Consider the following 26,952-nt stretch of genomic DNA (forward strand, 5'->3'; position numbering starts at 1 on the left):
GAGGACACAACACAGGTCACAAACGAGAGGCCGCAAACGTTGGGTAGTTTGTGGCTAATCAGTTCGAAGGTCTCAACTAGAGATTTGAAAATGACAGAGTGAAGATCACATTCTTGAAGGAAGCCAGGGTATCGGCTTCAATAACATGGCTGGGCAGCTTGTTCCACACCCCCACCACTCTCTGTGTAAAGAACAGTCTTCTGGTCTTTAAATCACCTTTAGAATTATTTAAATCACCTTTTCTGATACCAGCTTAGTGTATTATATCCAAATGAGAATAAATAAAATGAGTATATTTTACTCCACCCTGTTCTGCTAGGTCTAACACTTCACACCGGAAGCTCTGCTTGCTCACACACACACTGTTCATCCGGACAGGGTCGGTCTGATGAGATTCAGGCGACACCTTCAGGCCCAGAGCCGGTGGCCGCTGCCTCCCCCTGCTGGCCGGACGAGGTAGCGCCGCTTCACCGCACTGAAGAAACCGAGAACAGTCAAATTCTGCCTGTAATAATAATAATCCTCACACTTCTATAGTGCCTTGCCGGACCCTCCCCTCCGAGCTCTTCCCAGGTCAGGGGGATCCCCTCCAGCCCCCCCAGTGTGTACCCCACCTGGATGATGCTCCAGTCCGCTCAGCACACACCAGCTCTCAGTGGGGAGGAGAGCAGAGGGATGGAGCCAGTTCAGAGAGGGGGGTGATTAGGAGGCCATGATGGGTAAAGACCAGGGGGGTATTTGACGAGGACACTGGGGTAACACCCCTACTCTTCTCGAGAGACACCCCGGGATTGTTAATGAGCACAGAGAGTCAGGACCTCGGTTTTACGTCTCATCCAATGTACAGCGCCTGTTTACAGTCCAGTGTCCCCGTCACTATACTGGGGCATCAGGAGCCACACAGACCGCAGGGTGAGAGCGCCCCCTGCTGGCCCCACTCACCTCCTCCAGCAGCAGCCTCAGCTCTCCTCCCAGGAGTCTCCCCTGCAGGTACTGGCCAGGCTCACACCTGCTGGGCTCCAGTGGGGTTCCCAGCGGTGTGCTACAGGGTGACATGACTGTAGCAGCTGAATTAGTGAATTTAGAAGCTCGATGTCAAATCAAACTTGATTAAACAACCTGCTTGCGATCACTGTCGCCTGCCTTCCGCTACACAGCGAGAGTGAAATACATCACAAGAGCGCCCGCTGCTGGATCTAGTGTGTATCACCACCCCGCTGGACCTTCTCAATGTAAATGATTCCTAATTCAACAGCTTGTCTGCGCGAAATCGAGCCTACTTGAATTCTACTGCCCCGGCTTTCTATACGAGCGACAGTGCTGTGCAACCTCATCACTGTCACAAAGCCTCTCCTCACACACTCCTCCCTTAGTGGAGCACTGTAAGAGCTCAAAAGAGTTTCATCTCCCTCCGAAGAAAAGGCTCTTATTTTTAAAAGGCATGAAAGCCATTGTGTCCATCACAGGACACACACACACACTCACACACCCTGGACAGGACAGCAGTCCATCACAGAACACACACACACACTCACACACCCTGGACAGGACACTAGTCCCTCACAGGACACACACTCACATACCCTGGACAGGACAGCAGTCCATCATAGGACACTCACACACCCTGGACAGGACACTAGTCCCTCACAGGGCACACACACACTCCCACACCCTGGACAGGACAGCAGTCCATCATAGGACACTCACACACCCTGGACAGGACACTAGTCCCTCACAGGACACACATACACGCACACACCCTGGACAGGACACCAGTCCCTCACAGGACACACACACACACACAATTGAAACCTGGGCCCCGGTGCTATTTATAGTGACCCATGGGCATCTGGTTAGATTCCAAATTTCAGAAATAACTTAATGAACACAAACACATGAAAGGTTTTCTGAAAACTTTATTCAGAGTTGGAAAGCATCGTGAAATACAAAGCACTTTCATTCCTCTCTACACTCTCACCTTCCTCACCTGCGCTACAACACCTCCAGCCCGCAGTCTTCCTCCTGTCCACTGCTGGACAGGCCTCCTCTCCGGGGCAGGAGCTCAGCAGTCTTCCTCCTGTCCACTGCTGGACAGGCCTGCTCTCCTGGGCCAGGAGCTCAGCGGTCTTCCTCCTGTCCACTGCTGGACAGGCCTGCTCTCCTGGGCCAGGAGCTCAGCGGTCTTCCTCCTGTCCACTGCTGGACAGGCCTGCTCTCCTGGGCCAGGAGCTCAGCGGTCTTCCTCCTGTCCACTGCCGGACAGGCCTGCTCTCCTGGGCCAGGAGCTCAGCGGTCTTCCTCCTGTCCACTGCTGGACAGGCCTCCTCTCCTGGGCCAGGAGCTCAGCGGTCTTCCTCCTGTCCACTGCTGGACAGGCCTGCTCTCCTGGGCCAGGAGCTCAGCGGTCTTCCTCCTGTCCACTGCTGGACAGGCCTGCTCTCCTGGGCCAGGAGCTCAGCGGTCTTCCTCCTGTCCACTGCCAGACAGGCCTCCTCTCCTGGGCCAGGAGCTCAGCGGTCTTCCTCCTGTCCACTGCTGGACAGGCCTCCTCTCCTGGGCCAGGAGCTCAGCGGTCTTCCTCCTGTCCACTGCTGGACAGGCCTGCTCTCCTGGGCCAGGAGCTCAGCGGTCAGCGCAGCCACAGTCACCTCCTCCCAGCCTGTCCCGGGACACCATGACACCTGCAAAACAGAGAAAAGTCCAGGGTCAGGAACAGCTGGGAAACCCTGAATTTGAATCCTGTATTTGGCGATGTGGGGTACCACCACCCAAACCAACGCAAGACCAGAGACCAAGAGGCAGAGGCCATCTGACCAGTCTGGTCCAGTAGTGAGCCGTTAACTGATCTGATGACCTCATCCAGCTGCTTCCTGCAATTAAAACATCTCCACTAAAAACTAATGTACCCCATTAATAATACCCTAATATCCCACAAGAGTGTTATAAAATAACTCAGGATTTGCAGAGGCCCCAGTGGAAGGTGCAGGTTGTATCTCCCAGTCCAGTCCCACACTGGGCGCTGCTGTCAGCTTCACGAACAGGGACAGCTCTGGGGGGGTCGTGATGTTGAGTCAAACACATCGGGGAGCAAAGTCACAGCTGAGCAGGCAGCTCCAGATCCCGGGGAGCAGAGCAGCAGCAGTCAGGAGCTGGAGGGGGTCACTGTGTGGGCTGTCTGTGGGGGAGCCCAGCTTCCTCCTCGCTGGAACCCCTTCAACTGGAGCCTCACCACACAAGGTACAGACACATGCTCAGAGGAAAAGAAAGAGCTTCTCCAGTTCTTTATCCTCCCACGCTGCTCTTTTGCCCTGTCAAACATTAATACACACTGCTTTCTTATGCTTAACAAGAGAACAAAGATTACAATACACACAAGAGCACATATAACAGTTCAAGACAGAAAGATCGTCAGGGGTGCACAGTACTACATCAATTCAAGTTCCGAAAGAAGATTAAACACATTAAATAAGAATAATGTCCGCACCGCTTTCAGATCTGTGCATATGAAGAGCAGACATAATAGTCTGCAAATACCCCCTTACATCCAGTTTAAAATGCTCCAACACAGGGGTCTTCCCGGACCACCTCAGTTTACGTTTATAATAACGTGCCGTTATAATCGTTAAATTTATTACAAACGACAATTTAATATTGTTTTCGATGGGGCTGAAACTTCACATAACATGTTTTTCCATCACAACAAATATCAATATGGGTTTCTGTTTTAATACAAGTCCGCAACTTAGTCCAGGAAATGTTTACCCCGGGACACAACCCAAACACGTGCTGAATAGTTTCAGGGCTATCGTCACAAAAAACACACCGGTCGTCTATATTGGTTTTAGATCGCTGGGTAACAGGAGTCTTAACTGGGTAAAGCCGATGAATTATTTTGTATGATAACATACGCTGCAGAAACACATCATACGCTGCAGAAGGACACCAGCTGCTGCTGTAGAAGGTATCTGACTGGAGGGGGGGGGATTGGACAGTGCTCAGTCTCTTGCAGGGTTATTTGTGCTGTAGGAGTGACAGGAGGGGGATTGGACAGTGCTCAGTCTCTTGCAGGGTTATTTGTGCTGTAGGAGTGACAGGAGGGGGATTGGACAGTGCTCAGTCTCTTGCAGGGTTATTTGTGCTGTAGGAGTGACAGGAGGGGGATTGGACAGTGCTCAGTCTCTTGCAGGGTTATTTGTGCTGTAGGAGTGACAGGAGGGGGATTGGACAGTGCTCAGTCTCTTGCAGGTGTTCATTGGTTCATTCGTGCTGTAGGCGTGACTGAACCCTCTCCACTTCCGTAAAACAGACGCTTTGGTTTATCCGCTGCCGGTCGGAGCCGAAAGCACACAGACATGTTGTACCGAGTGCGGGTTCGGTGAGGACGGACACGGCGCTGTATTTCTCCCCTCGTCACCGTGACCTGCCAGCAGCACTGCCGCGACCCGTCCAGAGAGGCAGAGAGACAAAGCATTGTTTTTTCCCCTCTTCGACGAAAAAAGGGCGTCACCCGTCTGTTCTTCACGTTGTACCGAGGGCGGAAGCTGTGAGGGCGGACACGGAGACTCAGACACGGCGCTGTATTTCTCCCCTCGTCACCGTGACCTGCCAGCAGCACCGCCGCGACCCGTCCAGAGAGGCAGAGAGACAGAGCAGGCCACGGCTCTCACTCCAGAACAAGAACAATCTGGGCTCTCCTTTCCGGTTATTTTCCCCCCCGTCTGTTCTTCACGTTTGCGGTAAGTAACCTTTTAAAGCTGGAAAAGGTTTGTGAAGAACTTGAAGTTTAAACGGGGGACGTGGTCTCAGAACTCCAGGAAAACTCATCTATAGACACCTGATGTGTTTTAGATACATATATACATACCGGTGTTGTTTCTGCGTGTCTAAATGGAATTTAAATCCGATTTTTAAAGGAAAGGGCCAGATTTTGTACAAGCTACACAGCAATCAAAAAGAAGCCGCTGGGGTTTAATCCGTATTACATGTCCACAAAGTCTCCAGTCTGACTTTCGCTTCTACTGTGGTTTCCTGCTAACCAGGCGCAGCTCTCTGATCACGTCGTCCGTGTTAAACAAAGACATGTTTCCTAATTAAAAGAAAATGCAGTTTTTAAAACCCGTAACGCCAGAGACCTCAACATCAACGTTTCCTTTATTATTAAACTCTGAATCACGTGGAGCTCCCGGTACAGCCTCCTCTCTTGGAAATAAAAACCCATCACAGGTCTGTGTCTCCTGCCAGAGTAAACGCATTTACCCCTGTAGCTCTCCAGTCCTCACACGTACAAACCGAGCGGCTTGTAAAAGCAAACAACTATTTTATGAAGCCGCCTCTAAAATAGCTTCTCACTTCTGCACCTCGCAGTAAGAAAGGGCTGCAGGCTGGAGGTCCGGTTAGCGCCATTACACACGGGGGGGGGGGAGTAGTGGAAGATGCGAGGAGCACAGACCAACTTAATAAAAGCACAAGCAAAGGTTTATTCCCGGTTGAAAAGAAACACCCGAAACGTTGTCCATTTTCTTCTCCTTTACTGTACCAACATCGCGGCAGGGAGAGTTTTAAAACGCGTTTTTAAACACCAGAAAGAGAAAAGAGGAGACAGAAAACTGTAATGGGGAGGTGAACCGAGCAGAACACCCACCCTTGATCTTGAATGTGTTCAAATTGACTTTTAATATCACTAGAATTCATCTTCAATTACCTAACTTTCAGAGACGACTTGGTGTGATGACAGAGTCTGTCTAGAGTGGCCCAACTGTTACATGAAGAGGGCAGATTGTTTACTGAGCTTAATCTCCGAGAACACGCTATGGTCTTTGATACTGTTCCCGAGAAAGTGGTGAGGCTGTTTAGAGGTAGTCTCGGCCTTGCCTATGGTATTTTTTAAAAAATAAACGTATAAAGAATTTTAAAATACAACCAGAGGATCAGAACCGGAAATCAAGTCTAGGTTTACTGAACGGTCGTGTCTCGTCTCCTTTCAGCCTGGAGAAAACCTTTATTTATAGCGGAAGAGAGAGGTGCCCGAGAGAGGTCAAAAATCACAACGCCCCCCCCCCCCCCGCCGCTCAGCCAATGAGCGCTCCGAGGCGCCACCACGTGACGCTGACGCACTGTTTCCCAGAGCTGCTGCTGCTGCAACAAGTATATTATGAGTGATTTTGATAAAATACTTTAACTTCATTTGGAAAAACAAACCATTATATAAGAGTCTCTTCTAATAATATTATTATTATTATTATTATTATTATTATTATTAATAATTGCTTACACTTATATAGCGCTTTTCTGGACATTCCACTCAAAGCACTTTACAGGTAATTGGGATCCCCTCCACCACCACCAATGTGCAGCATCCAATTCCACCTAGGAATTGCAGTGGATTGAATGTCAGATTTGTATGCTGCTAATATCTTTAAAAGCAACTGGGTTAGAAATAATACTAAACAAAAATAGTATATGGAATTTGATTCCCAGGTTGGTTTTTAAATGTATAGATGATCTCAAATTTGTTCAAATGTAATTTTGATATTAATAGAATTCCTCTTAAACAGTTTTATGATGTTGGTACTTATATACTATATAAGCATAACTTTTCACCACATATATTATATTTGGAATAATAAAGATAAGGTATAAAAACGGTTTACTCCCTATGAATATGCTATAATCTTTGATGCTATTCCTGAGAAAGTGATGAGGCTGTTTAGAGGTAGTCTTGGCCTTGCCAATAGATTATCTTCTGATAATTTAATAATTTATTGTTGGATGGAATAGATATAAGAAATGCAATAATTACTATGTTAGGAACTTGTGTAAGTCATGTTATATATTCTTGTATCTCATTTTGGAATGCTATGTTTAGGAATATAAATTGGAAATTAGTGTGGTCAAATCCTGATAAATATTGTCTTACAAATAAAGTTAAAGAAATTTCATTTAAGATCGCTCACAGATTTTTATCCTGTTAAATCGACACTTTCTAGATTTAAACATGAGCAAGATGACTTCTGTGTATTTTGTAATAATGAGAAGGAATCTTAAATAACATTTGTTTAACTGCATATATACAGAATTGTTTTGGATAGATCTGCAAAATATGAATGCTCAACACTTAAAGTTAAATGTTAAACTGAAAGATTATCATTTTATATTTTGTTAGATCTGATTTGGATAAAGGATGCTTTTATTAATCTGTTGAATATTTTGGCTTAATATTTTACCCACAAATCTAAATGGTCTAATACTGCTCCCTCTATTCATGCTTTTAAAGTTGACTTCCTTTTTTATTTAAATTCTATTAGAAATTTAAAGAATCAAAGGGGGAGAAATACAGTGGGAAATATGTAAAAGTATAGCTTTTAGTTTTCACAATTGTGAATTCCCCCGGCTGTGAAGTGTCTCTCTGTGTACATTTCACTATTCTGTCTCCTTTTTTGTTTTTGGTGTTTAAATAACTTAAATTTTAACAAAAATAATTCAGCACAGGCGTAAACCTTCCCTTTGACAAAATGGCGGCGGGGAGGTGCCGTCATGGCGACCGACTGAGCTCGAAACAAGAACAATAACAACAACCGCCCCCTCCGCCGCTCAGCCAATGAGCGCTCCAGGACCCCACCACGTGACGCTGACTGAACTCGAAACCACAGCCGTTGGCTTCCTGCCTCGTTCTCCTTTTTTAAAAAAGAACCATATTGAAGAAACCCAAAGGGGTAAAAGTACTTCACAGGCAGGTAAAGCATGAATATCTTGAAAAATGAGCCACACGCCTACACGTGGCGCAGTGTCCTCTGTACAGTGACGTGCAACCGTTCCTATTGTACCCACCGCCCCCTTTCTTAAGCCTGGAAGCTGATTGGTGGGCGCGTCCTGTTCCGCATTGAAACTACACTGTGATTGGCTAGTCTAGGGGAGGGGGGGTAGTCAATGTTCCCAGCTGGCTCCTCCCCTTGAGGTTATTATAGTTCAGCAGTGTGTCTGTTCAGTGACACAGTCACAGTGCCTTACTCGCAGTACCCGGCCGGTCTCTGGGCTCAGGAAGGCGAGTCGAGGTCTGTCCCGGGTGCGAGACTTTAGCGAAGGAGATTCCCAGCGTTTTTCACGAGTAACCAACCAGAGGGAGGGAGTAGCGCCTCTCTACCAGCCTGCTGTACCCCGACCTGCACACATCTCTGCAAACCCCCCGAGGTATTCGTCTGATTTCGTAGTTAAGAGCCGTGAACCCGAAGTAATGAGCTTCTTTTTTAAAAGGTTCCGTTTACCGCGGTCACCGCTCCAGTTTAAGGATTAAGCGTGTAGATTTGTTTTAAAGTGTATTTTCAGGGGCTGCGGGTCGTCACAGACGAAGACCGACCCTCGTTTGCGAGTCGTGTCGAGTCGCTGGGTGAAAAGTGTGTTGTAGTAATATGAGAGACCATTCTGTTGTTTAAGCGTGTGAGGTTATAGTAAAAGTTTGAGACCGGGGAAGACGACATGGCATTTTCTAATTTTCTAGAAAATAAACTTTAGAAAGGAGCTCCTCTCCTCGGCAGTGAGTGACTGCCCCTCCCACTCGCCTATGAAAGACGGAAGTTGCCCAGTGCGTTCATGGGAGTTGTAGTTCGTAAAGGCCGCTGTGAGCAGCTGTACCCAGTTCTAAAGCCCGGCTCCCCTTTAGACAAGGTTACACATGCAATCGCAAAAAGGAAAGAAGCCCCCTATTGTTCTGCGGTAAGCAGGGCCCAGCTGTACCAGCATTAAACTTATTTTACACTGTTACGAGCGGGGGAGAGATCCAAGAGCTGTTGCTCCTCTGTCCTCTCTGTTAGTTACTCTGTTAGTTCACACTTAGGCGAAATTCGTCTTCCATCAAAGCGGAGCGAGTTTAGGCAGAGCCCGGGGTCAAGTAATAATAATAAACTTTATTTTATATATCGCCTTTAAAGGTGGCTTCTCAAAGCGCTTTACAGGATGACAATAACAATAAATAAGAAGACTACAACAATAAATAACAAGAATACACAAGATAGGACACAATTATAATGCACTGGTGAAAGTCACACTGTGCACGTTCCCCACTGGAGCCCCACTCCTCACCTCCCACAGTGACGTGGACAGTGCTGATGGGGGTCCCCTGGGAGTCCTGATTATTCACAAGCCATTGTTGGATGGAATAGATATAAGAAATGCAATAATTACTATGTTAGGAACTTGTGTAAGTCATGTTATACATTCTTGTATCTCCTTTTGGAATGCTATGTTTAGGAATATAAATTGGAAATTAGTGTGGTCAAATCCTGATAAATATTGTCTTACAAATAAAGTTAGGGAAATTTCATTTAAGATCGCTCACAGATTTTTATCCTGTTAAATTGACACTTTCTAGATTTAAACATGAGCAAGATGACTTCTGTGTATTTTGTAATAGTGAGAAGGAATCTTAAATTACATTTGTTTAACTGCATATATACAGAATTGTTTTGGATAGATCTGCAAAATATGAATGCTCAACACTTAAAGTTAAATGTTAAACTGAAAGATTATCATTTTATATTTTGTTAGATCTGATTTGGATAAAGGATGTTTTTATTAATCTGTTGAATATTTTGGCTTAATATTTTACCCACAAATCTAAATGGTCTAATACTGCTCCCTCTATTCATGCTTTTAAAGTTGACTTCCTTTTTTATTTAAATTCTATTAGAAATTTAAAGAATCAAAGGGGGGGAAATATGTAAAAGTATAGCTTTTAGTTTTCACAATTGTGAATTCCCCCGGCTGTGAAGTGTCTCTCTGTGTACATTTCACTATTCTGTCTCCTTTTTTGTTTTTGGTGTTTAAATAACTTAAATTTTAACAAAAATAATTCAGCACAGGCGTAAACCTTCCCTTTGACAAAATGGCGGCGGGGAGGTGCCGTCATGGCGACCGACTGAGCTCGAAACAAGGACAATAACAACAACCGCCCCCTCCGCCGCTCAGCCAATGAGCGCTCCAGGACCCCACCACGTCATGCTGACTGACCTCGAAACCAAAGCCGTTGGCTTCCTGCCTCGTTTTTTTTTTAAAAAAAAGAACCATATTGAAGAAACCCAAAGGGGTAAAAGTACTTTACAGGCAGGTAAAGCATAAATATGTTGACAAATGAGCCACACGGCCCCCCTCCCCGCCCGCCTCTCCTGAAAATAAAGAGGAGGAAGCCAGTTCGACAAACGTACCTGCTTAGTGAAGCACAGCGATTACGCTTTTGTTTTCAGAGGGAGAGACGAACATCGCCATTAAGTCCATAGGAGAGAGAGGGAGACGAACATCGCCATTAAGTCCATAAGAGAGAGATAGAGACGAGCATCGCCATTAAGTCCATATGGGAGATAGAGAGACGAGCATCGCCATTAAGTCCATATATTTAAAAAAAACCAGCGGCAAACTATGTAAGAGCCATCGTTAAATTAAAGAATAAAATTAAAAAAGCACACGGGCTTGAAAACGGAGCGAATTCAGTCGGTAGCGCAGTGTCCTCTGTACAGTGACGTGCAAACCGCTCCTATTGTACCACCGCCCCTCCCCTTTCTTAAGCCTGGAAGCTGATTGGTGGGCGCCTCCTGTTCCGCATTGTGATTGGCTAGTCTAGGGGAGGGGAGTAGTCAATGTTCCCAGCTGGCTCCTCCCCTTGAGGTTGTTACAGTCCAGTGTGTCTGTTCAGTGACACAGTCACAGTGTCTGACTCCAGTACTCCAGTACCCGGCCGGTCTCTGGGCTCAGGAAGGCGAGTCGAGGTCTGTCAGGGTGCGGATCTTCAGCGAAGGAGATTCCCAGCGTTTTACACGAGTAACCAACCAGAGGGAGGGGAATGAAGCAAAGCAAATCAAAGTTTATCTCTCAAACGCACCACAAGACAGCGTGCAGCAGTAGCTGCTGGCAATGAAGTGTCTTTTCTGTGAGCTCACAAGAATCGCAAAAACACAAAAATCACACAATTGAGGTTACGAAAATAAGGTTACATGATGATAGATGTAATAGAAATGGAATAAAACTCGATATGAGTCCAGCTGCGATGTGTCCAGGGTGTGTGCAGTCCATGGTGTCCCAGTGGTGCAGTTGTGCCCAGTACAGTGACAGCGCTGTGTCCGTGTAGCCAGGACGGGGGATGAGCTGAAGGAGCCGCAGGCTGGCTGTTCAGCAGTCTTACTGCCTGGAGGTGGAAGCTGTTCCGGAGTCTGTCGGACTTGGACCGGATGCTCTGGTACCGTTTACCGGCCGGTAGGAGGGAAACCAGTTTGTGACTGGGATGACTGGGGCCCTTGAGAATGGACCTGGACTCTCTAGTAGAATAGCGCCTCTCTACCAGCCTGCTGTACCCCGACCTGCACACATCTCTGCAAACCCCCCGAGGTGTTTGTCTGATTTCGTAGGTAAGAGCCGTGAACCCAAAGTAATGAGCTTCTTTTTTAAAAGGTCTGGAGTTTCGTTTACCGCGGTCACCGCTCCAGTTTAAGGATTAAGCGTGTAGATTTGTTTTAAAGTGTATTTGCAGGGGCTGCGGGTTGTCACAGACGAAGACCGACCCTCGTTTGCGAGTCGTGTCGAGTCGCTGGGTGAAAAGTGTGTTGTAGTAATATGAGAGATCATTCTGTTGTTTAAGCGTGTGAGGTTATAGTAAACGTTTGAGACCGGGGAAGGCGGCATGGCCTTTTCTAATTTTCTAGAAAATAAACTTTAGAAAGGAGCTCCTCCCCTCGGCAGTGAGTGACTGCCCCCCCCCCCCCCCTACTCGCCTATGAAAGACGGAAGTTGCCCAGTGCGTTCATGGGAGTTGTAGTTCGTAAAGGCCGCTGTGAGCAGAGGTACCCAGTTCTAAAACCCGGCTCCCCTTAAGACAAGGTTACACATGCAATCGCAACAAGATAAGAAGCCCCCTATTGTTCTGCGGTAAGCAGGGCCCAGCTGTACCAGCATTAAACTTATTTTACACTGTTACGAGCGGGGGAGAGATCCAAGAGCTGTTGCTCCTCTGTCGCCGGTCAGTTCACACTTAGGCGAAATTCGTCTTCCATCAAAGCGGAGCGAGTTTAGTAAGCGTTTTATCAAGGAGTAGCTTTCATCTGAAAGCTCTTCAGGTGAGAAGATTATTCCGTGAAACTGTCGTATCAGCGCAGTGTTCTGGGTGAGATCACTGCGTGAAGTCTATCTGGTTCTCCAGATTGTGAGAGCTCGGTCATACTGCCGGAGCTCACTCCTAACCAGTGTGGTAAACTGGCAGACACCTACTGTACCCTAAAGGACTTAAAGCTGTTGTTGTGGTAAAAGGTCGGTCCACCGAATATTAATGAGTGGGGCCTGAATACTCCTGCAAGCGCTGTATTTCAGGTTTTGACGTGACGATATTTGTCAGCAGATAACTGGTTTTATCTTTAAATGCAGACTGTTTGCAGTCCAAACACTGACTGGAAAAAGATGTCTTTTGTAATCCAGCAACATCAGTAAACTTTTAAAGGGTCTGGATACTTGTGCAAGGCACTGTAAGTGAAAATGTGTGCATGTTTCTCTTGCTGTTCTAGTGTGAAAGAACATTTTACATTGTATGTGTTCAAGTTACTGTGCTCCTTGTAGCTGGATCCTGGTGTCTTTTCATCATCTTACAAAGAACATTCTTACTTTGTATTTTTCCTAACTGATTATTTAAACCACAGTGGACACTGGTTTTCTTTTCAGCTTGAATTGCCTCATTCATATTGCAATCTTACTGCAGGTCCCTCATCATGACGGTCCTGGCTGTTGTCCTGACGGTGTTTTGCTCTCAAGGTAAGAGATCAGAGTTGTCGTTCGCTCGCCTGTGAAGAAATGCTGTCCACAAGCAGGTACAGTCACGTCCAGAGTGCTGTGTCTCACTGTTGTGTGTTTTAAGGGAGCTGAAGTGTCTCTCTGTCTCAGTCCTCTGTCTCCCAGTGTGCTCTGCTCTCCTCCCTGTGTCTGGGCTCTATGGGGACACAGTCGCTCTGCCCTGTGATGGGAGCTCCTACAGACACATTCCCGAGGAGAAGAAGATTATCCAGTGGGAGACACCTGACCGCCGTGTGCTGGAGTTCAACAGAGGACATATCCACACTTACCCAGGGTTCGAGAACAGCGCTGAGCTGTCCAGAGAGAGGATGAGAGATGGAGATTTCTCCCTGATCCTTCATAACGTGACATTCTCGGATCAAGATATCTACGAGTGTCGATTTGTGGATGACAACAGCGACAGGAAATTCCTTGGAGATGTGCAGCTCACAGTTCTAGGTAATCTCCTTTCTCTCCCTTGTGATCCGAGCAGTTTGAGGGAAGCGGGTGTTTACAGTGTAGTGATTCCTGACTCGTGTCGACTAACCTGACCTACAGCTGTTTTCTCTCTCGGTTCTCTAGGGTGCACCAGCATCTTCTGTTTATCATTTTTCTTCCTTCTCCTTCATCCCAAACCCCAGATCAGGACCCCTGGTGAATTTTAGCCAGGGCTCAACTCAGACGATGTTGGGGTATATGACTGAATTCACTCTTCAGGACAGACAGAAAATTCTGGGAGAAGACCATGTGACTTGCCTGGTGTTGCTGACTGCTCCCTTGTCAATGTCTTCCTGTAGGACACGAGGACAACATCAGGCTCTGCTGTGGAGACCCCCTCAGTGTCCCTCTGCGCACACAGCAGGCTGTAGAGCTGTGGTTCAGGCCTGAGGGAGCAGAGTCTCGCAGGCTGTGCTCTGTGCTCGACAGCACTGTGACCCCAGACTCCAGCAGGCTGAAGGTTCAAGACCAGGTGCTGAAGATCTCCAGTGTGAGAGCTGAAGACGGGGGCACTTACACAGTGCAGGACTCCCAGAGGAACCCCATCAGCACTGTCCACGTCACTGTGGGAGGTGAGAGTGGGGCTCCAGTGGGGAACGTGCACAGTGTGACTCTTTCACCAGTGTCAGTCCCTGATGTGTGGGGTCAATAGGAGCTAAATGTGATTAGGTATTGATTACCTGACATTGAAGGATTTTTCATTAAGGTTCTTGAATATATTTGAACTTAAAACTCTAAATCAGTGTTGCTGTTCTGAAACTATCTTCAATCTCAAGACTTAAATGTGATCAATACTGTCTCCTCTGAGTGAGTGCAGTCTTTACAGCTGATGACTTGCTGTCTGCATCATTCTCACACTCTGCTCCTTTCCTTGAATTTCAGCTCGATCAGAAGTCCTCACCCTGCAGTCTGGAGACAGTCTGACTCTCCCTCTCCACACTGCTGCTCCAGTGGAGGTGCTGTTTGATCCTGCAGGATCTGCCCAGTCTCCCAGAGTCTTACTGAACAGCGCAGGGCTCCCTGGCCCCGGGTACGAGCAGAGAGTGTGGGTGCAGGATGGCTCTCTGACGCTGCGCTCCCTCACACCAGCTGATCAGGGGAGCTACACAGTGAGGGACCTTCAGGGAAACACCATCAGCACTGCGATCGTCACTGTCACTGGGGGAGGTGAGTCTTCATCACAGGACAAACTGAGTTAAACTGATCTCCACCTGAACTTACCTGCTTATGAAGAAACAGTACTTGAGCTGTTTCAGTGCTGGTTTTCTCCTGTGGTTTGAAGCCGATCACACAGGTCCAGTGTGTCAGCTGGTGTTTCAGAGACGGCAGTTTTCCAGCTCCTCTCCTGGTGTTTCTCGGGCTCTGAGCTGGGATGTGAAACTGGGCAGCAAGAACACTCTCTCACACAGCGGCTGCTGGATAGTTTTTCTTTTCCTTCTTGCTGTTGTAGGTTTGCTCTCTGTGTGACTGTCTCTGCTCTTGTGTTTTCAGAGATGAGGAGGGTGTCATGGCCTGTGAGTGTTGCAGTCATCACTGCGATAGTGGCTGTGCTGATGGGTGCTGGACTGGGTGCTGTTTGCTGTAAGAACTGGTGGAAGATGAGAGAGGAGAGAAGCATGATACCAGCTGAAAGCAACAACATTAATATCCATAAAGAAAATGGAATCCTTGAGGGATCTGAGAGGCTCAGTGATGCTGTGTCCCTGCGCATGGAGGAAGACGATGGTCCAGGACGTGAGATTGTCCCAGTGGTGAACCAATCTGCTCCAGTTCCCAGTGGATCCAGTTCTCCCAGTGTTACTGCAGGAATCCCTTCAGGCACAGTTATTGTGAAAGACCCAGTGCAGAAGACAGACTCAGGATATCCATCTGAGGAGGATGATGGTGAGCTGCCTCCTGCAGGTGAAGAAGAATCGACAGTCCAGGAGCTCAGTGGAGGGTCGACCCCAGCTGACCCTGAAGACCAGTCGAGTCTGGAAGAGCCTCTGCTGTCTGATGGAGGAGATGAGTGACCTGAACATCAGCCGGCCAAGTTACTGGTGCAGCTGTCGGACATCCCCGTCAGACAGTGCAGGAAGCCAGACCGGCCTTTGCACAGTAAACTTGAGCTCCTTCCACATTTCAGTGCAATAGAACTAAGTTTTTATTCCCTCACAGCTTGTGTACATTTCAAAGACGCAGGCACTGAGACCCTGCCAAGCCCAGGACGAGAGCTGCTGACGTCACAGTGGGGAGATCACTCCTCTTGTCAAGGTGAAGGGACTCCCAGCTCTCCTGCTGTACTGGGGGTACAGACTGATCAGAGAGAGACCCCCTGGACCCACAGAGCTCTTCCTCACCTCCACCAGCCTGATCTTCAGCCCTGACACTCTGCCGCCCCCTAGTGGCAGCTCCTGGGTACTGACTGGGACCTTCCCTCTGCTGGTTCCACTGGGCCCAGCCCTGCTGACGGAGCCCCTCAGCGCTGGATCTGTAAAGATGCATCTGGACAAAAACCTGCCCTCAGCACACCTTCGTGTGCTGCTGCCAAACTTGAAAGTTACACTGCAGTAGGAGCAGGACTTAGGACTGCACTGAATAGTTTCTAATTTAACTTTTTAATCCACTTGTTTTAAAAAATTTAACTTAAAAAAACACTCTTTTGCTTTCATTTTATTTTAAAGAAATGTGAAATTAAAGTAGCATTTGATTACGCCAATATATTACACTTTATTGTATATTACAATATATTGTATATTTGTTTGTTTTAGTCTTCTGTAAATATATGATTTTTATATAAAAAGTTGCATATAAAATTGTATTGTTTTACACTTGTTTTACAATCGAGAGACTTTCTGTCAGTAAGAATTCCATTGTACCAGTACTGGTTACATATGGCAGTAAAGTTCAAGAATTGTTTTTACTAATGCTGATCTCTTCAAAATCTGTGTTTTAGCAATTTATAATAAATAAAACTACTTTTTTATATCCAGGTGTGTGTGTCTCTGATTGGCTCCTAGTAGCCATGAAGTCCTCTGGGAAGGTCCTGTCCCAGTTTCTGAATGTTCAGGTACAGTCCTGCTGTCGGCTCAGAGTGACCTCAGGCTCCAGGGAGAGGGGCAGGTCAGGCTGTCAGGGGGAGATCACGCTGAGTAAATACCCTGCTGGTAGTGACTCTACAGCCCAGGACCAGTCTGGGTTCCTGCCAGCTCAGAGTGACCTCAGGCTCCAGGGAGAGGGGCAGGTCAGGCTGTCAGGGGGAGATCACGCTGAGTAAATATCCTGCTGGTTCCAGTCTGGGTTCCTGCCAGCTCAGGCTGGGAAGTGGAGACGCTGGTCAGATCTTCACATCATCTCCACTTGGACCTGTCTCGGCTCCTACTGGGCGAAGACACTGACTGCAGGCCTCAGCTCTGATCCTTCACCTCTCTCAGTGATCATTACAGTCAGTGTTCGAGTAAAGAAGTCCTGTTAAGCAATTGTTTTGTTGACTTTCCATCTACACTCCCTTCTGTCTCGGCTCTTACTGTGTGTAAAGATGCTGATCTGTAGCCTCACAGATGTGGTCTTTAAAATGTCCTGAAAGATCCTGCCATGTTTTTATTTCTGCATTCTCTCAGAGTAGCAATTTCTGTTCCGGCCCACTAGAGGGCGGCATGACCCTAAAGTCAAGCGGGGGTCTCCTGTCTCCTGGTCCTCCTGGGGGCGCTGTGTCTACAGCAGGGGTCTCCTGTCTCCTGGTCCTGAATGGGCAGCTGTATCGAACTCGGTTGTTCCTTGTCATGATCCAGGACACACACACACACACACACACACACACACACACACACACCCTGGACAGGACACACACACACTTCCTGTCCTGTCAGGCCTCTGGCTGGGACGTTCTGTCTGGACCTCCGAGAACGAGCTCCACCCTCCCTGCCCCTGCGGCCCAGCGATCTGCTCAGGGCTGAGGCCAGTGCTGTGTCGCTGTCTTGCTCTACTTCCTGTTGGCCCACACACACCTACGCCAGCGCAGGCCCCCCCCGCCCCTTCCTGCCAGCCTACACAGACTCTCTGTCCCCTCTGCGGGCCGAGCCCCCCCGTCTCCCCCCTGCCTCTTCACCCTGCGTTTCCAGAAGTCGCTCAGAGCCTCCGGCCTGATTCGCGCCCAGCAGGACGAATCGCGGCTCTTTCAGCGCAGACCCCCAGCCGAGGAGCCCCCCAGTGTCTCTGGTGTCGGCTGTGTCCACTGCGCACGGTCACAGCAGCGTGGGGCCTCTCTCCGCCCGCGATCTCCCTCGGCCTGGTTTCCCGAGGGGGAGGAGAGGGCCGGGCTGGCGTGTCTGCGGAGAACAAGGTGGGCACACGCAGCTGGGCACGGCCTGTGTTTATTTCGGCTCACACGCGTGGCTCGTACATGCTGTCTCCAGAGTCGAAACAAACACAGGGCTGAGGCACACGGAGGACAGAGGGAGCTCTGTGCCTGCGGTCCGCGGAGCCGATCCCTGTGGCTTCGGGTCGGGTGGGATAATGGAGCACGAGGAGCGCTCTCTCTTCGGTACGGGCCGGACTGCAGCCCCGAGGAGAGACTAGACGGGCCTCGTCCTGCGGACGTCTCTGTTCCTGGGGGCGGCCGGGGGCACGGCCACGTCGACGTTTTCGTACTGCGTCTGATCGCCTGACGCCGCCTGCGGGGGGGGACGATACCACAGGGAAACCAGGAGTGAGAGGCCAGCTCAGCTCAGCCCCTCTGCAGCCTGTCCTGAGCTCCCCCTGCTGGTGTCATGTTCACACACCCTGGACAGGACAGCAGTCCATCACAGGACACACACACACCCTGGACAGGACACCAGTCCGTCACAGGACACACACACACACCCTGGACAGGACAGCAGTCCATCACAGGACACACACACACTCACACACCCTGGACAGGACACCAGTCCATCACAGGACACACTCACACACCCTGGACAGGACAGCAGTCCATCACAGGACACACACACTCACAAACCCTGGACAGGACACCAGTCCATCACAGGACACACACACACTCACACACACACCCTGGACAGGACACCAGTCCATCACAGGACACACACACACTCACACACACACCCTGGACAGGACACCAGTCCATCACAGGACACACACACACTCACACACCCTGGACAGGACACCAGTCCATCACAGGAGACGCACACACTCACACACCCTGGACAGGACAGCAGTCCATCATAGGACACACACACACACACTCACACACCCTGGACAGGACACCAGTCCATCACAGTTATCCTACCATGAGCCCTCCAGCCTGTCTCTGGACTGTGGGAGGAAACTGGAGTTCCTGGAGGACACCCACACCAACATGAAGGGAACATGCAGACTCCACACAGACAGCACCCCAGGTCCATCATTGAACCCAGAGCCCTTTAGATTTTGCGATTTGTTCTGTAGCTGTCTTGTGATCTAGAAAGTGTAACGTCTGAATTACCAGAATGCTGGGCGGACGTCTTGCCCTCGATCTCTTTCGACATGCGTCACACAGCTCCGGAGCTGTAAGGAGACGTTGCAGCAGGAGGTTAGGAAGACCAGGACACAGCAGCTGGCAGAACGAACACCAGCTCTCACAGGTAGGATCCCTGTTCCTGGAGCGAGAGGTCCAGTCAGGATTCACAGTGCACTGAGCTGGACACGGTCCTGTCCAGCAGTGCTGAGCGGCCGTACCGTCTCTCGTGAACAGGCAGTAGGCACAGCAAGAGGACACCAGGGCGCTCAGAGGCAGAGCCGACAGCAGGACGAGCAGGCAGGACAGCTGGAGGTGAACGGGTGGGGAACGCTCCGGGCCTCCTCCTGCGACAGACAAGGAAACAGCCCTCAGGGGACCGGGACCGTGTCTGGATCACCTCACCGAGCGCGGGGGAGAAGAGCCCCAGACTGGGAACCTCTCTAATGAAACCCCATTGTGCCACAGTATTGGCTTCAACCACAGGGCTGGGCAGCTTGTTCCCCACCCCCACCCCTCTCTGTGTACAGAAGAGCCTCCTGTCCTGACTGGAGGAGCTCACCCAGCTGTGTCTGGAGAGAAGCCAGGGTATCGGCTTCAACCACAGGGCTGGGCAGCTTGTTCCCCACCCCCACCCCCCTCTGTGTACAGAAGAGCCTCCAGTTCTCAGTTTTAAATGTCCTTCTATGTATCTCACGCTGACAGGAGCCCAAGACATCGTACGTTAAAGAAAAGGTGAGGTTGGTCATTGAAATTAGGGGGGAAACTGTAAATCTACTGCATAAACCCGACCTCAGCACAGCGTACTGCTCTCCCGGAGGGCTGACGGCAGATGAACGATTGTATTCTTGCCCGCAAAACGGATCAGAGAGCTGAGGACAGAGCGATCCGCGCTGAGGGGCGGTGGCTGGGGCTCACCGGGGAAGACGAGCTGCGTCCCGTTTCCGAAGCTCAGCCGCCCGCCGACTCTGTCGGCGCAGTAGTACAGCGCCCGGTCGGACTCCGTCAGGTTGGCGAGCGTCAGGCTGACGGAGAGGGTCGAGGGTTCGAGGACGAGGGAGAGACGAGACCGGTACCCCTCTTCCACCTCCTTGTTGACCTGGGAGCCGCTGACCTGACCGACGGCGGCGATGAGCGGCATCTCCAGGGGCCGCTGTATCATCCACAGCGTCTCCTTCAGGTGCCTGATGCCGCAGGGCAGGGTGACCGTGTCTCCGGCTCGGACCCGCAGCTCCACGACCGCGGCCGGTTCGGCCCCGAGCCCCCGCGTCATGCAGACATCTGAGACAGGAAACTCGCGTCAGTCCTTTTCAGACACCGGCAGGACGGGGCTGGCGGGCTGATTTCAGATCCGGCCGGGTACACTGCTCGCTAACAGGACAGTTACAGAGGACCGAAGCTCATCGGTGCGGTTTATTTCAGACTGCTGGCCTTATGAAGTACCGGTTCGGACTGGTACCCAGAACTAAGAGGGAAACACGTTTCACGCCCCGTTGCTGTTTCAGGAGCGAGGATGCCCCGCTTATCAAGAAGAGAACAGAAAAAAAACACGATTTTGCTCATCAGAGTCGCTTCCGCCGCACAGCGAATCCAAAACAGCGCCCTCGGCCCCTGCGCGGCCCGCCAAGCGGCCTGAGCGCCGCACGTACGGGGCGTTTTGGCGCTCAACGTCGCTCCGGTCCGGTCCGGTCCGGCCGTGCATGAACCCCGAAGAGGCGCAGTTGACGGAGACGCTCGCCTACTCACGGGTGAGGAAGACCAGCGCGACTCTCGCCGCCGCCGGCGCGTCCATCTCCTCCCGGTCCAGGGGCAGTTAGTCCAGGGCGGTGGCTGGGCTTCAGACCACCAGAGACGACGACGTCTCGTTTCCTCTGGCTGGCCGTCCCCCTCCCCCCCCCAATAAAAGGGCGTTTTTTTCCACCGTTTGCGGGTCGCACAGTTGAGTCCGGACGCCGGCCTTCGACGGGACAGAGCTGTTGCAACCAGGGAGCTGCGCCGTCCGGACCCCCGAACTGCTCCGACGCCCTTTGGTGGTGGTGGGGGTCGTGCATTCGCAGAAAAGCTCAGTAAAACCAGATCCCAGCGGCTCAAACGGGGCTGGAATACGCAGCGTGCAGGAGCTCTTGGGGTGAATCTTCACACAAGTCAGACCTGATCTCCCCCCCCACCGGAACTTCAGCGAGCTGAGTTCAAAACCACAGCAAGGACTTCACACAGGTGGAGCGGGGGCGGGCTGCTGGCCTGTCTCTCTGGTCACAGGAAGTCCACAACTGTGTCTTTGTGCATCACACACACAGATACATCCTTACACAGGCTGGGGACATCACACACACACACAACGCGATGCATGACAAGGACCTGGCGCGTTTCTGTGACTGTGGGTGAATTTGTGAGATCTGATTGGGATAAAGGACGTGTTTGTATCATTAATCTGTTTATTGTTGTGGCTAAATATTTTATCCACACACGTGAATGGTCTAACACTGCTCCCTCTATGAAAGTTGAATTCCTTTTTTATTTACATTCTGTTAGAAACGTACAGAATCAAAAGACGAGACATACAAATAAGATCACCTTGAGGAAACGTGTTCGACGCGTTCAGGCTCAGCCGGCACAGGAAAGACCGTGTCGTTTCTGCTCTCGGACACGCGTGGGGCGGAACGAGTCTGCTTGCTCCTCGTGGCCCCTGTGTGTGTTGTGACTTCAGTCAGGAACTGAAATAATTATAATTAAAATAATCCTCACACGACATCGCGCTTTTCTGGACACTCCACTAAAAGCGCTTTACCGGTAACGGGGATCACCTCCACCCCCGCCCAATGTTCAGCCCCACCTGGGTGATCACTACCCGGAGAGAATGTAGAAATCAAAACAAAATGGCAGGACCTTTCAAGACATTTTAAAGACCACATGTGTGAGGCTACAGATCAGCATCTTTACACACAGTAAGAGCCGAGACAGAGGGGAGTGTAGATGGAAAGTCAACAAAACACACCTGGATATAAAAAAGTAGTTTTATTTATTAGAAATTGCTAAAATACCGATCTCGGAGAGGTCAGCATTAGTAAAAACAATACAATTTTATATGTAACTTTTTATATAAAAATCAGATTGGTTTATTTTAATCTTGTGTAAATATATACAATATAAATATACAAGTAATATATCTATTAGCCTATTCAAATGCTATTTTAATTTAATTTTATTTTAAAGAAATTTGAAAGCAAAAGATTGATTTTTATAAGTTTGATTTTCTAAAACAAAAGGATTAAAAAGTTGAATTAGAAACTATTCAGTGCAGCCCTAAGTCCTGCCCCTACTGCAGTGTAACTTTCAAGTTTGGCAGCAGCACATGAAGGTGTCCTGAGGGCAGGTTTTTGCCCAGATGCATCTTTATAGATCCAGCGCTGAGGGGCTCTGTCAGCAGGGCTGTGCCCAGTGGAACCAGCAGAGGGAAGGTCCCAGTCAGTACCCAGGAGCTGCCACTAGGGGGCGGCAGAGTGTCAGGGCCGCCTGTGTCCTGAGGCTCTCTTCCTGATCTCTTCGATGTTTTGTTCAAGGCAGACTGGTGGTCTTTGTTCAGCTCTGGAGCAGGCAGGGGAGGGGCCCCTCCTTGTGAGGGTGAGGCTCCTGTGGGGAGAGTCGCCCCTGGATGAAGATCAGGCTGGTGGAGGTGGGGAAGAGCTCTGTGGGTCCAGGGGGTCTCTCTCTGATCAGTCTGTACCCCCAGTACAGCAGGAGAGCTGGGAGTCCCTTCACCTTGACAAGAAGAGTGATCTCCCCACTGTGACGTCCTGGGCTTGGCAGTGTCTCTCTCTGTCACTATCAGACAGCAGAGGCTCTTCCAGACTCGACTGGTCTTCAGGGTCAGCTGGGGTCGACTCTCCACTGAGCTCCAGGACTGTCGATTCTTCTTCACCTGCAGGAGGCAGCTCACCATCATCCTCCTCAGATGGATACCCTGAGTCTGTCCCCTGCTCTGGGTCTTTCACAATAACTGTGCCTGAAGTAACACTGGGAGAATTGGATCCACTGGGAACTGGAGCAAATTGATTCACCACTGGAACAATCTCACTTCCTATACCATCGTCTTCCTCAATGCGCAGGGACACAGCATCACTGAGCCTCTCAGATCCCTCAAGGATTCTGTTTTCTTTATAGATATTAATATTGTTGCTTTCAGCTGGTATCATGTTTCTCTTCTCTCTCATCTTCCACCGGTTCTTACAGCAAACAGCACCCAGTCCAGCACCCATCAGCACAGCCACTATCGCAGTGATGACTGCAACACTTACAGGCCATGACACCCTCCTCATCTCTGAAAACACAAGAACAGAGACAGTCACACAGAGAGCAAACCTACAACAGCAAGAAGGAAAAGAAAAACTATCCAGCAGCCGGTGTGAGAGAGTGTTCTTGCTGCCCAGTTTCACATCCCAGCTCAGAGCCCGAGAAACACCAGGAGAGGAGCTGGAAAACTGCCATCTCTGAAACACCAGCTGACCCACTGGACCTGTGTGATCGGCTTCAAACCACAGGAGACAATCAGCACTGAAACAGCTCAAGTACTGTTTCTTCATAAGCAGGTAAGTTCAGGTGGAGATCAGTTTAACTCAGTTTGTCCTGTGATGAAGACTCACCTCCCCCAGTGACAGTGACGATCGCAGTGCTGATGGTGTTTCCCTGAAGGTCCCTCACTGTGTAGCTCCCCTGATCAGCTGGTGTGAGGGAGCGCAGCGTCAGAGAGCTGTCCTGCACCCACACTCTCTGCTCGTACCCGGGGCCGGGGAGCCCTGCGCTGCTCAGTAAGACTCTGGGAGACTGGGCAGATCCTGCAGGATCAAACAGCACCTCCACTGGAGCAGCAGTGTGGAGAGGGAGAGTCAGACTGTCTCCAGACCTCAGGGTGAGGACTTCTGATCGAGCTGAAATTCAAGGAAAGGAGCAGAGTGAAAGAATGATGCAGACAGCAATTCATCAGCTGTAAAGACTGCACTCACTCAGAGGAGACAGTATTGATCACATTTAAGTCTGGAGATTGAAGATAGTTTCATAACAGCAGCACTGATTTAGAGTTTTAAGTTAAAATATATTCAAGAACCTTAATGAAAAATCCTTCAATGTCAGGAAATCAATACCTCCTATTGACCCCACACATCAGGGACTGACACTGGTGAAAGAGTCACACTGTGCACGTTCCCCACTGGAGCCCCACTCTCACCTCCCACAGTGACGTGGACAGTGCTGATGGGGGTCCCCTGGGAGTCCTGCACTGTGTAGGTGCCCCCGTCTTCAGCTGTCACACTGGAGATCTTCAGCACCTGGTCTTGAACCTTCAGCCTGCTGGAGTCTGGGGTCACAGTGCTGTCGAGCACAGAGCACAGCCTGCGAGACTCTCCTCCCTCAGGCCTGAACCACAGCTCTACAGCCTGCTGTGTGCGCAGAGGGACACTGAGGGGGTCTCCCCAGGAGAGACTGATGTTGTCCTCGTGTCCTACAGGAAGACATTGACAAGGGAGCGGTCAGCAACACCAGGCAAGTCACATGGTCTTCTCCCAGAATTCCCTGTCTGGTCTGAAGACTGAATTCAGTCATATACCCCAACATCGTCTGAGTTGAGCCCTGGCTAAAATTCACCAGGGGTCCTGATCTGGGGTTTGGGATGAAGGAGAAGGAAGAAAAATGATAAACAGAAGATGCTGGTGCACCCTAGAGAACTGAGAGAGAAAACAGCTGTAGGTCAGGTTAGTCGACACGAGTCAGGAATCACTACACTGTAAACACCCGCTTCCCTCAAACTGCTCGGATCACAAGGGAGAGAAAGGAGATTACCTAGAACTGTGAGCTTCACATCTCCCAGGAATTTCCTGTCGCTGTTGTCATCCACAAATCGACACTCGTAGATATCTTGATCCGAGAACGTCAGGTTATGAAGGATCAGGGAGAAATCTCCATCTCTCATCCTCTCTCTGGACAGCTCAGCTCTGTTCTCGAACCCTGGGTAAGTGTGGATTTGGCCACTGTAGAACTCCAGCACACGGTGATTGGCAGTCTGCCACTGGATAATCTTCTTCTCCTCAGGAGTGAGTCTGTAGGAGCTCCCATCACAGGGCAGAGCGACAGTGTCCCCATAGAGCCCAGACACAGGGAGGAGAGCAGAGCACACTGGGAGACAGAGGACAGAGACAGAGAGACACTTCAGCTCCCTTAAAACACACAACAGTGAGACACAGCTCTCTGGAGGTGACTAACTGCTCGATAAGTGAATGAGCACTCTGATGTCTTAACTTCACAAGAAACCACAGTCAGGACAACGACCAGGACTGACGAGGGACCTGCAATATGAATATGAGTCAGGGAAGGAAAGCTACAATAGAAAACAATGCCCCAGGTGGCTTAACAACTCACTTAAGAGCTTAATAAATGAAAAAACATTCACTTGAAAGTCAAGTCCGATCCTTACCTGGAAAGCAAACCAGAGCCAGGACACTCCTCAGGACCTTCATGATGAGGGATCTGTGATAATGACAGGAGTGAGAGTTAAGTCAGATCTCATAAAAAACAGCAGAAAACGATGGAAAGACACCAGGATCCAGCTACAAGGAGCGCAGCAGTTCACAGGCACAGATGGGAAGGGATGTGGAAGGCTGAGAGATTTAAAGCAATATTGACACAGAGGCTGAAATAGAAAAAAAGTTCAGTCGCTGAAAACCTTTAGTTTCACATCCTCCAAACTGAGGTAAGACGATCGAGCAGAAGGCAAAACACCAGGTCCCAGCTACACGGAGCACACTGAATTGCAGGCACAGAGATTTAAAGAATATTGAAATGGAGGGGGAAAAAAAAAACTACCTTCTTCCAGTAGTGTAACTGGAAAAGATAAATAAGCACTCTGCGTCTTTTACTTTCATTTAATCCCAGCAGATTTACAAACCTGGGTGAAGATATTCATGTGGGAGACTGTAGAGCAAACGGGTGTGGGTAAAAACATGTTTACTGTTATCTTTATTATTTGTTTTATCCTTGTGATTAAACAGGTAATGAATGAACTGGTTCTGATCTGTACTGACACACACACCGGTACCCCCTTCCCCAAGTCTAAGCGATTTTTTTACTTTCATGAACACAGGGCTGAGTGCCTGGTAAACAAGGAAACTGCCAGAAACAGTTCTCTCTGCACACGGAGGATGTTTCTACAGATCTCCGTGTGCACAGTTTCTGTGGGGTGTTTGTCCCATTGGGTGTACTCCTGGTCTGTGAGGGGACCCCACACTTCACTGCCGTATAGGGCAAATGCTTTCTTAAAATCAATAAGGGGTGCAAAAGTTATCCTATCCTGACTAGTGTAGTGGATCCCGCTGCAACAAGTGCTCGTCAGGAACAGTCAAGAACTTGTGGACATTTCCAATTCCAACAAGGACGGATTCAATTGAGAAGACAGGGGATCTGAAACAGAAACTGTCGGTCACCACAAGCTAGAGGACCAGTCTGGGGAGGATTCAGAGAGATCAAAGCAACGACGACTCCGGTAGGAGCAGTTACAACCCGTCCCACTGCTTAAGGCTCCCGTCCGCCCCCTTGTCTCGTAATTCAACGAGTTACTCGACGTAGTAGTTGCCTTTGCGCCTCATGGAGAGCAAAATAAATTGACGGTGTTCAGCCAAAGTGTGCAAGATTTCGAATTAAGCACGAAATTGCGAGCTTCGTGACAGGACTGTAAGTCGCCGTGCTGTCATTTCTTAGTTTTAGAAATAAGGAATCGCAGTCATCTTGGAGCAGCTTGATCTTAACGCAGTAAAGCTTTTTAAACGGGAGAACACATTCATATTCGTATTTTTGGGGGGGCTTTGGTGATTCCACACCTTACATAAGACTTTCAAAATCAGATGCCATATCAGATGTTTTAATATTATTCCTGATTTGGCGTCGATACGAGGTGATATTGCATTAAAACGCGATCATGCAGGAATGATGATGATGATGATGATGCTCCTGTGGCAGAATCGCTGAAGCTTTAAGCACGAACCTTCAAAAGTATAATCTACGTATGAAATGGAGGGAAAAAAACTAACTTCCTCTACTAGTGTACCCGCACAGTGAGTCTTTTACTTTCATTTAATTTCAAAAGATTTAAAACTCGATTTAAAATACTCAGGCTGGGAGGCAACGCTGGGTAACCGTCG

At 49.4% G+C, this 26,952-nt stretch overlaps 3 protein-coding genes and 1 long non-coding RNA gene across 8 annotated transcripts in view; 1 reads left to right on the forward strand and 3 right to left on the reverse strand.

Annotated features, from left to right (window-relative positions):
• Positions 1–1,898: 1,898 nt before the first annotated feature.
• LOC148813480 (uncharacterized) lies at positions 1,899–10,526 on the reverse strand. The gene is made up of 2 exons (XR_016086223.1): positions 10,197–10,526; positions 1,899–2,681 (listed from the first exon to the last, which is right to left on the reverse strand). It is a non-coding gene; the product is annotated as an uncharacterized LOC148813480 (long non-coding RNA).
• A 171-nt stretch (positions 10,527–10,697) lies between these two features.
• On the forward strand, positions 10,698–16,167 carry LOC148813481 (uncharacterized). 5 transcript variants are annotated; one of them, XM_088908227.1, is made up of 6 exons: positions 10,698–11,370; positions 12,728–12,780; positions 12,910–13,257; positions 13,596–13,868; positions 14,179–14,463; positions 14,788–16,167. In XM_088908227.1, exons 1-6 carry the CDS (start codon positions 11,267–11,269, stop codon positions 15,306–15,308), a joined length of 1,584 nt encoding a protein of 527 aa, XP_088764353.1. In that variant the 5' UTR covers positions 10,698–11,266; the 3' UTR covers positions 15,309–16,167. The 5 variants fall into 5 exon arrangements, with proteins under 5 accessions (XP_088764353.1, XP_088764356.1, XP_088764358.1 ...); XM_088908230.1 differs by having other exon boundaries at positions 11,339–11,390; XM_088908232.1 differs by having other exon boundaries at positions 11,343–11,390; positions 12,925–13,257.
• Positions 16,168–17,754: 1,587 nt separating this feature from the next.
• LOC148813482 (uncharacterized) lies at positions 17,755–20,561 on the reverse strand. The gene is made up of 5 exons (XM_088908264.1): positions 20,516–20,561; positions 19,688–20,050; positions 18,991–19,116; positions 18,758–18,819; positions 17,755–17,948 (listed from the first exon to the last, which is right to left on the reverse strand). The coding sequence occupies exons 1-5, from the start codon at positions 20,559–20,561 to the stop codon at positions 17,850–17,852; spliced, it is 696 nt and encodes a 231-aa protein (XP_088764390.1). The 3' UTR covers positions 17,755–17,849.
• A 1,586-nt stretch (positions 20,562–22,147) lies between these two features.
• Positions 22,148–26,952, reverse strand: part of LOC148813483 (uncharacterized) — a 5,401-nt gene continuing 596 nt past the window's right edge. The window contains exons 2-6 of the mRNA XM_088908233.1: positions 25,233–25,285; positions 24,602–24,934; positions 23,991–24,263; positions 23,410–23,694; positions 22,148–23,087 (exon numbers count right to left, since the gene is read on the reverse strand). Of these exons, the coding sequence (XP_088764359.1) occupies positions 22,525–23,087; positions 23,410–23,694; positions 23,991–24,263; positions 24,602–24,934; positions 25,233–25,275 (1,497 nt within the window). The 5' untranslated portion in view covers positions 25,276–25,285 and the 3' untranslated portion in view covers positions 22,148–22,524. The remainder of the gene's footprint in view (positions 23,088–23,409; positions 23,695–23,990; positions 24,264–24,601; positions 24,935–25,232; positions 25,286–26,952) is intronic.

Source organism: Atractosteus spatula, assembly GCF_055471065.1.
Source record: "Atractosteus spatula isolate fAtrSpa1 chromosome 10 unlocalized genomic scaffold, fAtrSpa1.hap1 SUPER_10_unloc_1, whole genome shotgun sequence".
NCBI classification, from domain to species: domain Eukaryota; kingdom Metazoa; phylum Chordata; class Actinopteri; order Semionotiformes; family Lepisosteidae; genus Atractosteus; species Atractosteus spatula.